The sequence below is a fragment of the Sciurus carolinensis genome, chromosome 15 (assembly GCF_902686445.1).
Source record: "Sciurus carolinensis chromosome 15, mSciCar1.2, whole genome shotgun sequence".
Lineage (NCBI taxonomy): Eukaryota > Metazoa > Chordata > Mammalia > Rodentia > Sciuridae > Sciurus > Sciurus carolinensis.
The window spans coordinates 16,245,911-16,258,289 of NC_062227.1; the positions used below are offsets into that span (position 1 = coordinate 16,245,911).

General features: G+C 34.6%; 1 protein-coding gene across 8 annotated transcripts in view; it reads left to right on the forward strand.

Moving 5' to 3' along the window:
- The window catches only part of Ankrd12 (ankyrin repeat domain 12), a 152,827-nt gene extending 148,334 nt beyond the window's left edge, over positions 1 to 4,493 (forward strand). For all 8 annotated transcript variants that reach the window (XM_047526120.1, XM_047526125.1, XM_047526124.1 and 5 more), the window contains one exon: positions 38 to 4,493. In XM_047526120.1, the coding sequence (XP_047382076.1) occupies positions 38 to 223 (186 nt within the window). In that variant the 3' untranslated portion in view covers positions 224 to 4,493. The remainder of the gene's footprint in view (positions 1 to 37) is intronic.
- The last annotated feature ends 7,886 nt before the right edge of the window (positions 4,494 to 12,379 follow it).

The window sequence follows — 12,379 nt, forward strand, 5'->3', positions numbered from 1 at the left end:
TAACATAATAATTGATTAACTCTTCTCTTTTAAATAGACCTGTCTTTTAATGAGGCAACAACATGAAGCTGCAGCTTTAAATGCTGTCCAGAGATTAGAATGGCAGCTCAAACTCCAGGAACTTGATCCTGCCACCTATAAATCTATCAGCATTTATGAAATTCAGGAGTTTTATGTTCCCCTTGTTGATGTTAATGACGACTTTGAATTGACTCCTATATAGCAGTTATAACATCTTGATGGTGTTTTTCTAAACTGATAATGCTCAAGCATTATACTGTGGAAATACTGCCTTTGACAAAATACTGAACTATGCCTTTACAGTTGTTAGTAAAATTGGATTAAAGTTGGTTATGTAGTAAACACTGTCATTTTATAAAAATGAGAAATATTTTGGATCCTAGGTCCAAACACAGTTTCTAACAGAAAACTATTATTTATATTGAAGAAAGGTAACTATTGGATAGAGCACGTTGGCAGACTGTAGTAGTTATTTAAAAAGTTGAGAATCTGCTAACAGCGCTGGAAGTTGTTAGCACTCTTAAGTAACAAGATAACCACTAGTATTCAAATCTCTTTCAGGTTTTATTAAAAATTTATCAGTAAACTAAAAGGTTCCATTCCTACCAAATAGTTTCTAATGTGGAAGAAAACTTGGCACAAAATTTCTTCAGTTTATTATATCTGTAAATTAATTGTATAGTTTTCTTTTTGAAAGTTTTAATATTGTCTTCCTTTTTAATAACTTATTTTATACATATTGTGCAGATGTACATCTTGTAATTAATGGTCAAAATGTATACAAAGGGATTGGTAGTCAAAACATGTACAAAGAAATAACTGTAAAACTGTTTTGTCTAATGCTTTATTGGACCAAAGTTGTAGTTTGTATGGAGTGTACTAGCAGTGTGTTCAAGTAGTAAATCTTTAAATAAGGCATGCATGTGTTTGAGTTAGCTTGTTTTCATCACCATAACTGTAAAGATTGTGACTTAATTGTATTGCATGCTTCCTATAATTTAACTCTGTCCATAACTGATGCCTGGAACAGTGTGAGGCGTTTCATACTCGTCTCTTGTGGTAGAACCTGTGACTTACAGTGTTGGACACATTATTTAGAATTAGTCAAATGAAGAAACTCAGCTCTTTTTTCATCTCACAGTAGAGCCTATTTCCTGCTGGAACAACAAATATGCCTTTGAATGAAAATTCTGAAATTGTAAATGTCTATTTTAATACTCAACTATGAAAGAATCTGTGAATATATGTAAATATGTTTAATAAATTTTATTGGTCATGTTAAATCATTGTAAAACTTTTTTACATTGCTTAAATTTAATGTTTTAAGCTTAATAACCTTTGCACTTTTAAAATAAAAACTGAGTACTTAAAAAAGAGATATTGCTAGTCAAAATAAGTAAAAGCTTCTTAGGAATATTCCAATTGATCTCTGAAATGTTTATGAAAGATGAATATGTATTTTTCCTTGTGTATCAAGATGCAAAACATAATTTGCAAAATTTTATAATTGAAATTAGATTTGGTATGCTGTTTTATAATAAAATAAATAGCAATATACTTAGAAAAATCCAGTTTCTCCTATAACATATAGATTAAATATTCAGGACTATTTCAGATCTAAAATCTACTGCTGAACTTCGAAAACATTTTTGAAAGGAAAATTAATGTAAAATTCATAAGTATCTGAGATGAAATTTATGAAACTTTCCACAGTATTTTCTTGATTTATAAAATAATGCTGGATGTTTTCTGATCAAGTAAAAAGAAAATAAGAGGAATGAAGGTGGTTTAAATTCAACTTGCAAGTTGGAAATGACAGCTATTGGGAGAGAATGTAAAGTTTTTGAGTGCAAAGGTACATATTAAGCTTAGGGATTTTTGAATTTTTACATCAGTTTATATTTTCATTCTTACTGTACTTAGCATGCGCAATAAAGCAGCACGTGTAAAAAAATACACAGTGCAAGGACTTTATTATAAAGGTTGGATATAGTTTGTTTTCTTTAGAAATTTAGGTGAGCGATTTTGGCCTTTTTTATTGAATAAATCAGGCCAGAAAGGCAGGGTAGATTTTGAAGCACTGGTTTTGTTGAAGTTAAGTTTATTAAGGCTGGGAACATTAAAAGCTAATTTATAAAAGCAATACTTTTTAATAGGAAAAACTTACTGCAAACTTTGTTTATATTTTCACCTCAAAAGAAAATTTGATGGGATCATGTGGCAAGTCATAAAATATAAACCCAGATTAGTAAGCATTGAAGTTATAGAAAATAAAAGGAATAAATTTATAGAGCATTTTGTTCTGATGGCCCAGATAGAGAAAGGATGGGGGGAAATTTCACTGGCCAAACAGAACAAGATGTAGAAGAAAAAAGCAAGCAATCAGGAATCTGGCAAGTTTCAGTCATCCCAGCTTTTTAATCTTAACCACAGTACTCCCCCTTTCAATGGTACCTCAAAAAGCTGGAGCCTCTGCCGTGATTCTACTACAGATTTTCTCTGTAAGGTGACTAAAAGCTCATCAGGATAGCTTAAAAGAAAAAACATTACTGCCTTCTCATTGGAAATTTATAATCAAGTAAGTAGTTAAGGGCTCTTGATATTAAAGATATTCTGAAGCTCCGAAGTACTAGAAAAATACTTGGAATGGGGTATATACCTAAAAAGGTTCTGGATTCTGAAAGAAAAATAAATGATGGTTAATTTAATCAGTGATTCTTTTTAAACTATTCAAATATCATGAACAAGATACTAAATTGTACCTAAGGATTTGTATTTCTTTTAAATCTTGTTCTAAATCATATCTGTTTAATAAATGACTAGTTGATATTTGTGCATGTTATTTAATAAAGAGTTATATTTTTATAGAAAAAGTGGAATGTGTGCTAAATGTTTTTACTTAATTTTTTAGTCTCATATAACCGTAAGCCAGTCACCAATGTTTACTTGGGCTGCTGGTAAGATTGCAGAAATATTCATCCTGGGGCTGGGGAGATAGCTCAGCTGGTAGAGTGCTTGCCTCGCAATCGCAAGGGAGAAAAAAATCATCTTGGGAAAACAGCCTCTGAAGAACTAGCCTTTCAAGTTCAAATCTATTCAATAATGAGAAGTCTCACAAATGATTTTTTTAGTAGATATGGTGCAAATCTTATAACTGCAAAAATCTCAAGCAAAGAACCCCAGGAAGCTCATTTTAATGGGACTTAAGGATTATATTCTAGAAACTGAGTACAGAGAAACTTAGTATTTTATTTTCCAGAAAGCAATCTGTTTTATTCTCTCTCATATTCTGACACTTAAAAACCTTAATTTTTATATAGAGGAAATTGATTAAAAATTCTGACATAGTCATTATCTTTTTATGTTTAAAAAAAGCATTTTTACCTCTTTAAAAAAATAATTTTCAAACATTTAAGGCAAAGAGATACTTACCTTTGGAAAAACTTGTGTCAAGTTTAGTGATTAAAAATTGTATTTCATTGATTTCTAATGGCTTCTTTGAAATCTTCCTTGTACCTAAAATAGAGTTTTAAAACCCTATGAAATGTCACCCAGAATGTTTCGAGTCATGGAAAACCAGGATTCATGAAAGAAACTGAGGCAAATAAAATGTAAACAATTGCATTAATCCAAATGACTAAACAAAAATAATATATTAGCCTTTACTAAAGCAAGTGTAACTAGAAAGATTGCCTTTTTCTGGTGATTAAGTATAGTATCTACAGATAATATAATTGCTTTGTACATGTGCCATATTGCTATTAGAGAATTTTCTTTCACCTGACGATAAACAGATTTACTCACATGGGGAATCAGTTTTATTACTCAGCAATGTATTACTCAGCAATCTAAGAAATACGTAAAGCACATTTATTTGTTAATGAGTTTTCAAATGTATTTTTTTAAAATCTGGATGCTATATCCAAATATCCAACTAGAACTAGATAAAAACGTCTTAGGTAGCTATTTTTTCCTCACTTTTTAATGCTGCTGTTAATATGTATGAGACATATCTAGCATATGTTTACAGGTTGAAAAGTACCACTGTAATAGATTACTTAAACAGAACATTTGTAATTTCCTCCTCTTTAATAGTTATAATTTATATTCAGTAATACCCAGATCTTAGGTAAGCAGTTTGATAAATGCTTGACAAATCTTCATGTCACCCTGACCCAAATCAAGATGATATAAAGCATTTCCATTACTCCAAAAAGTTTCCTCATGTTTCAATCAATACTCCCTAGCCCACAGGCAACCACTGGAATGATTCCCATCACCATGTGTTAGTTGGACCTAGTTTGAATCTCACAGAAATGGAATCTGACATATACTACTGTATCTGCCTTCTTTCTCAACAAGATTTTTTAAATTCATCCATGTTGTATATATCAGTAATTAGTAATTTATTAATAGTATATTGTACAAATTTGTTTATTTGCCTGTTGATAGTATTTGGATTGTTTACAGTTTGGGACTATTGTGAATAAACCTATAAGCAAACCTTTGTTGTGGACAATTTTTAAATTTTTCTCTTGTATATGTAGTATCAGGTATAGTTATTAGGTCTTAGAGTAGATTTGTGCTTATTAAGAAATGACAGTTCTCAAAAGTATTGTATCATTTTTGCCCCTACCAGCAATCCATGAGAGGTCCACTTGTTCTGAATCTTCATCAGTATTTGGTATAGTTGGGCTGGGGATGTAGCTCAGTGGTAGACACTTGCCTAGGATGACAAGGTCCTGGATTTGATCAGTGTTGAAAAAAAAAAATCATCAATCATCAACTTAGCTATACATGGCCATGTTATGATACCTTATGATTTTAATTTCCATCCTCTAATGATTAATGGTAATCAAGCAAATCTTTTCATATGCTTATCAAAGGTTTTATGCATCTTAATTTTGTCAAAGGTTCTCAAGTATTTTCCTCATTTTATATTAGGTTGTCCTTTTATTGAGATATAGGAATCTTCTTTATTTTGCTTAAAAGCTTTTGTCAAATGCAGTCATAGATGTATTTATCCAGTGTGTTGTGGTTTGCCTTTTCATTGAGTGGTTTCCTCACTTTAAAATAACACACTGATAGATTTTCTTGGAATGTTTAGTGACTATCTTAACTGCCCTACCAATAATGTTTCCCTTTAATTAATACCAACCATGATGCCATATACCTTTAGTCCATCTCCATTCATTTTAAAGTCATTAGTGTTTATGAGAAGTTTAAAACAAAACAAACAAATAAAAAAACCACCTGAATTAATGTGTTATTTCTTGACACTTTCTAGGTTGTAGAACTATTCTTTATGTATTGATTCCTAATAGTGTTTGGCAGTGTGTGTGGATGGTCATGAAAAAGCTTAGTGTCATAGGTGAACTTTAGAAGGCAAATTGAACTATGTCATGGCATCAGTTCCTCCTACTGTTTCACACATAGCCTTTCATGAATTTGGTCAGCACCATCTAGTGCATGTAGCATGCCAGGGACTACGTCACTTGAGGATTTACCCAAATTTTACCAAAGGTCATCAGTTTTCAAACTCTGGTTGTACGATACCCCTCTCCACCAAACTCTTAAGAGTGAGAGTATTGATGCAAGACATCTGTTTATAGCAGAAATTAAGACATTTTAAAAACCACTGAATTTTTAAATTATCAGTAAACCCATTTCATACATTTCCATGGGTTGGGGAGGTACACACCTGTAATCCCAGCTATTTGGGAGGCTGAAGCAGGAGGATCACAAGTTTTGAGTCCAGCTTGTGCAATTTAGTGAGGCCCTGTCTCGAAAATAAAAAGGGCAGGGTGTGTAGCTCAGTCATAGAATGTTAGTACTTGCAAAGCCTTGAATTCATTCTGCAGTCCTGCAATATATATATACATATATGACAAAAATTATAAATGCATTATTTTACATTTTTAAATTGTAAACAAATGGGATACATATTGTTTCTCTGTACATGGATTGAAGGCATACCATTTGTGTAATCATAAATTTACATAGGGTAATGTTGTTTGATTCATTCTGTTATTTTTTCCCTCCCCCCCACCCCTCCCACCCCTCCCACTCCTCCCACCCTTCATTTCCCTCTATGCAGTCCTTCCTTCCTCCATTCTTGTCACCCTCCCTAACCCTAATCCTAAACCTAACCCTAACACTAACTCCTCCCATCCCCCATTATGTGTCTTCATCCGCTTATCAGCGAGATGATTCATCCTTTGGTTTTTTGAGATTGGCTTATCTCACTTAGCATGATATTCTCCAATTTCATCCACTTGCCTGCAAATGCCATAATTATTCTTTATGGCTGAATAATATTCCATTGTATATATATATAACACAGTTTCTTTATCCATTCATCAATTGAAGGACATCTAGGTTGGTTCCACAATCTGGCTATTGTGAATTGAGCAGCTATGAACATTGATCTGGCTGTATCTCTGTAGTATACTGATTTTAAGTCCTTTGTGTATAGGCCGAGGAGTGGGATAGCTGTGTCAAATGGTGGTTCCATTCCAAGCTTTCTGAGGAATCTCCACACTGCTTTCCAGAGTGCCTGCACTAATTTCCAACCCCATCAGCAATGTATGAGTGTAACTTTTCCCCACATGCTCTCCAACCCCTATTGTTGCTTCTGTTCTTGATAATCGCCAATTCTAATTGGGGTGAGATGGAATCTTAGGGTAGTTTTGATTTGCATTTCTCTTATTACTAGAGATATTGAACATTTTTCCATATATCTGTTGATTGCCTGTAGATCTTCTTCTGTGAAGTGTCTGTTCATTTCCTTAGCCTGTTGACTGGATTATTTGTACTCAGTGTAGAGTTTTTTGAGTTTTCATATATTCTGGAAATTAGTGCTCTATCTGAAGTATGAATGGCAAAGATTTTCTCCCACTCTGTAGGCTCTCTATTCACATTGCTGATAGTTCCCTTTGCTGAGAGAAAGCTTTTAGTTTGAATCTATCCCAGTTGTTGATTCTTGCTTTTATTTCTTGTGTTATGGGAGTCCTGTTAAGGAAGTCTGATCCTCAACCGACATGTTGAAGATTTGGACCTACTTTTTCTTCTATAAGATGAAGGGTCTCTGGTCTGATTCCAAGGTCCTTGATCCATTTTGAGTTGAGTTTTGTTCAGGGTGAGCCATAGGGGTTTAATTTCATTCTGCTGCATATGGATTTCCACTTTTCCCAGCACCATTTGTTGAAGAGGCTATCTTTTCTCCATTGCATATTTTTGGCACTTTCGTCTAGTATGAGAAAATTGTATTTATTTGGGTTTGTGTCCATGTCCTCTGTTCTGTACCATTGATCTACCTATTTTGGTACCAATACCATACCGTTTTTGTTACTATTGCTTTGTAGTAGAGTTGAAGATCTGTTATTCCGATACCCCCTGCTTCACTCTTTCTGCTAAGGATTGCTTTAGCTATTCTGGGTTTCTTATTCTTCCAGATGAATTTCATAATTGCGTGCTCTACTTCTGTGAGGTACATCTTTGGGATTTTAATTGGAATTGCATTGAATGTAGCACTTTTGGTAGTATGGCCATTTTGATAATATTAATTCTTCCTATCCAATAACATGGGAGATCTTTCCATCTTCTAAGATTTTCTTTAATTTCTTTCTTTAGTGTTCTGTAGTTCTCATTGTAGAGGTCTTTTACCTCTTTTGTGAGATTGATTCCCAAGTATTTTTTTTTTTTTTGAGGCTATTGTGAATGGGGTAATTTTCCTAACTTCTCTTTCTGAAGAACCATCACTTATGTATAAAAATGCATTGGATTTATGAACATTGATCTTGTAAACTACTACTTTACTGAATTCACTTATGAGTTCTAAAAGTTTTGTGGTGAAATTTCCCAATTCCTCTAAATATATAATCATGTCATCAGCAAACAGGAATAGTTTGAGTTCTTCTTTTCCTATTCATATCCCTTTAATTTCTTTGGTTTGTCTACTTGCTCTGGCTAGAGTTTCAAGGACGATGTTGAATAGAAGTGGTGAAAGAGGGCATCCCTGCCTTGTTCCAGTTTTTAAGGGGAATTCTTTCAGTTTTTCACCATTTAGAATGATATTGGCCATGGGCTTAGCATAGATGGCCTTTAAAATGTTAAGGAATGTTCCCACTATCCCTATTTTTTCTAGTGTTTTGAGCATGCAGTGATGCTGTATTTTATCAAATGCTTTTTCTGCATCTATCAAAATAATCATGTAATTTTTTATTTTAAGTCTGTTGATATGGTGAGTGACATTTATTGATTTCTGGATGTTGAACCAACCTTGCATCCCTGGGATAAAACCCACTTGATCGTGGTGCACTATCTTTTTAATATATTTTTGTATGCGATTTGCTAAAATTTTGTTGAGAATTTTTGCGTCAATGTTCATTAAGGATATTGGTCTGAAGTTTTCTTTCCTCGATGTGTCTGTGTCTAGTTTAGGTATCAGGATGATATTGGCTTCATAGAATGAGTTTGGGAGGATTCCCTCCTCTTCTGTTTCATGAAATACTTTGAGGAGTATTGGAATAAGCTCTTCTTTAAAGGTTTTGTAGAACTCGGCTGAGAACCCATCTGGTCCCGGACTTTTCTTTGTTGGTAGGCTTTTGATGACCTCTTCTATTTCATTGCTTGAAATTGCTTGAAAGTATTTAAGTTGTGTATGTCCTCCTGGTTCAGTTTAGGTTATTCATATGTCTCTAGAAACTTGTTGATGTCTTCGAGGTTTTCTGTTTTGTTGGAGTAGATTTTCAAAATAGCTTCTATTTATGTTTTGTATTTCACTCACGTCTGTAGTGATATTTCCTTGTTCATTCTGAATTTTAGTAATTTGAGTTCTCTCTCTTTCTCTTTGTTAGTGTGGCTAAGCGTTCATCAATTTTGTTTATTTTTTCAAAGAACCAAATCTATTTTGTTAATTTTTTCGATTGTTTCTTTTGTTTCAATTTCATTGATTTCAACTCTGATTTTAACTATTTCCTGTCTTCTTCTACTTTTGTGTTGGTCTGCTCTTCTTTTTCTAGGACTTTTGAGCTGTAGTGTTAAGTTGTTTATTTGTTGATTTTTACTTCTTTTGTTGAATGCGCTCCATGAAATAAATCTTCCTCTAAGTACTGCTTTCATAGTGTCCCAGAGATTTTGATATGTGTCTTTGTCCTCATTTATTTCTAAGAATTTTTTAATTTCCCTCCTGATGTCTTCTGTTATCCATTCATCATATAATAGCATATTATTTAATCTCCAGTTATTGGAGAAGTTTGTTTTTTATTCTGTAATTTATTTCTAATTTCAATCCTTTTTTTTTTTTTTTTTTTTTTTTTGCGGTTCTGGGGATTGAACACAGGGTCTTGTGCTTGCAAGGCAAGCACTCTACCAACTGAGCTATCTCCCCAGCCCTTCAATCCATTTTGATCTGATAGAATACAAGGTAGTATCTCTATCTTCTTGTATTTGCTAACAGTAGCTTTGTGGCAGAAAATATGGTCTATTTTAGAGAAGGATCCATGTGCTGCTGAGAAGAAAGTGTATTCGTTCTTTGTTGGATGGTATATTCTATATATGCCCGTTAAGTCTAAATTGTTGATTGTGTTATTGAGATCTATGGTTTCTTTATTCAATTTTTGTCTGGAAGATCTATCCAGTGGTGAGAGAGTTATGTTAAAATCGCCTAATATTATTGTGTTGTGGTCTATTTGATTTCTGGAATTGAGAAGGATTTGTTTGACGTACATGGATGAGCCAATGTTCGGGGCATAGATATTTATGATTGTTATGTCTTGCTGATTTATGCTTCCCTTAAGCAGTATGTAATGTCCTTCTTTATCCCTTCTGACTAGTTTTGGCTGAAGTCCGCATTATCTGAAATGAGGATGGATACTCCAGCTTTTTTGCTGTGTCCATGTGCATGGTATGTTTTTTCCCATCCTTTCACCTTTAGTCTATGGGTATCTCTTTCTATGAGATGAGTCTCTTGCAGGCAGCATATTGTTGGATTTTTCTTTTTAATCCAATGTGCCAGTCTATGTCTTTTGATTGATGACTTCAGGCCATTAACTATTCAGGGTTATTATTGTGATATGATTTGTATTCCGAGTCATTTGACTCATTTTTGTTTTTTGACATGATTTGGTTTCTCCTTTTTTGGCTATTCCTTTAGGCTAGTTCCTCCCGTTGCTGATTTGCATCGTTGTTTTTCATCTCTTCCTCATGGAATATTTTGCTGAGAATGTTCTGTAATGCTGGCTTTCTTTTTGTAAATTCTTTTAGCTTTTGTTTATCATGGAAGGATTTTATTTCGTTGTCAAATCTGAAAGTAAGTTTTGCTGGGTATAAGATTCTTGGTTGGCATCCATTTTCTTTCAGGGCTTGGAAAATTTGTTCAAGGCCCTTCTAGCTTTTAGGGTCCGGATTGAAAAATCTGATTCTTATTGGTTTTCCCCAAATGTAATTTGATTCTTTTCTCTTGCAGCCTTTAAAATTCTGTCTTTATTTTGTATGTTAGGTATTTTCATAATAATGTGCCTTGGTGTGGGTCTGTTGTAATTTTATGTATTTGGAGTCCTATAAGCCTCTTGTACCTGGTTTTCCCTTTCATTCTTCAGATTTGGGAAATTTTCTGATATTATTTCATTGAATAGATTGTTCATTCCTTTGGTTTGTTTCTCTTAGCCTACCTCAATCCCAATAATTCTTAAATTTGGCTTTTTCATGATATCCCATAGTTCTTGTAGATTCCGTTCATGATTTCTTACCATCTTGTCTGTTTGGTCAACTTTGTTGTCAAGGTTAAATATTTTTTCTTCAATGTCTGAGGTTCTGTATTCCAGGTGTTCTATCCTATTGGTTATGCATTCTATGGAATTTTTAACTTGGTTTATTGTTTCCTTCATTTCAAGGATTTCTGTTTTTTTTTCAATATCTCTAACTCTTTATTGAAATGATCTTTTGCTTCCCGTATTTGCTCTTTTAACTGTCAATTGGTGCCTGCATTTGCTCTTTCATCTCCTCATTTGCTTCCCTGATTTTTTTTATATGTACATTCTGAACTCCCTTTCTGACATTTCTTCTGCTGTGCTGTATTGGGTTTTATTGATATAGTATCTAGGTTTGTTTGGCACATTTTCTTCCCTTGTTTTCTCATATTGGTCAGATATCAGTGGGACTCTGAGACATTGCAGATTTCCTCTATTGGCTTATAGTGTCCCTGTAGATTTCCAGTATATCACCTCCCAGCCTTCAGTAGCCTGAAGTCTTGGAGGAACTTGATAATGCAGTGCTTCCAATGAAATCTGCCCCTAGCCCACTACTGGGTCCAGGGCTGGGGGCTGGTTGCATGGAAATCCTCTCACCTGGCAGTGTTGCTCCTAGAAGCGGGCTATAGACAGGGCCTGCCCCCACCTGAGGGAGTCAGGCTGCTCGGGGAAAGCCTCTCCCTGTCCTGCCCTGGTCCCAGAAACCGCCTGCGGGACGGGGCCCACGGATGGGTTCAGGGCTTGGGGTTGGCTCTGTGCAGAAAAGCTCTCACTGGGTGGGCCTGCTCTTAGTAGCTGGCTGTGGATCGTGCCTGCCGCGGGAGAGAGCAGGGCTGCTTGGGGAAGACTCTCTTGCCCTGCCCTGGTCCGAGAAGCTGTCCCCTGTCCGGGCCTCCCACCTGGGCTGAGCTTCACCTGGTGGGAGAGACTCATCCTGCGGCTCTATGTTGGCCTGATTCTCTCATAACCTCCTCTTCTTGAATCCTGAGTTCTGGAGTGACGGGAGATACAGTCACCTTCTAGTCTGCCATCTTGGATCTTCTATTTTACATTTTTGTAAGTCTCCTTAATGGCAGGCGTAATGGCTGGAATTTCCTATCTGTTTCCACAATTAATGTGTTTGGATCTGTTCTGTTGTGGAAAAAAATTTGTCCTTACGCAAGTATTAGCAAATAATAGTTTTCAGATACTTGCGAGTATTCTTTCATTCCAAATAAAAGCATGACAAATAGTCATTTTCTTTTTCAAGATTGTTTTATGGAATTGAAACCATATCAATGAACTTAGAAATTTTCACTATTTTTGTATTACATCCAATCCATTGATCTCTTTTGTACTTTGGGTCTTTCTCCATTATGTGTTTTTGTAACATGAACTGATCATTTGAAAACTACTGGTTCACTGAAATATACAAAGCATCCAAATGTTGATATATTTCATTATACAATACCAAATAATGCACACTTTCACTGATTCATCAGAAATGCCTTGTAAGTATTGGGAAGGTGTTAAACTTCTCCATGATATATCAGTTTTCCAAAATTCTAATTTTCACTTGAAAGTACAAGCTTATTAATGATAATAAACACTGTCAGTGAATTTCCTTA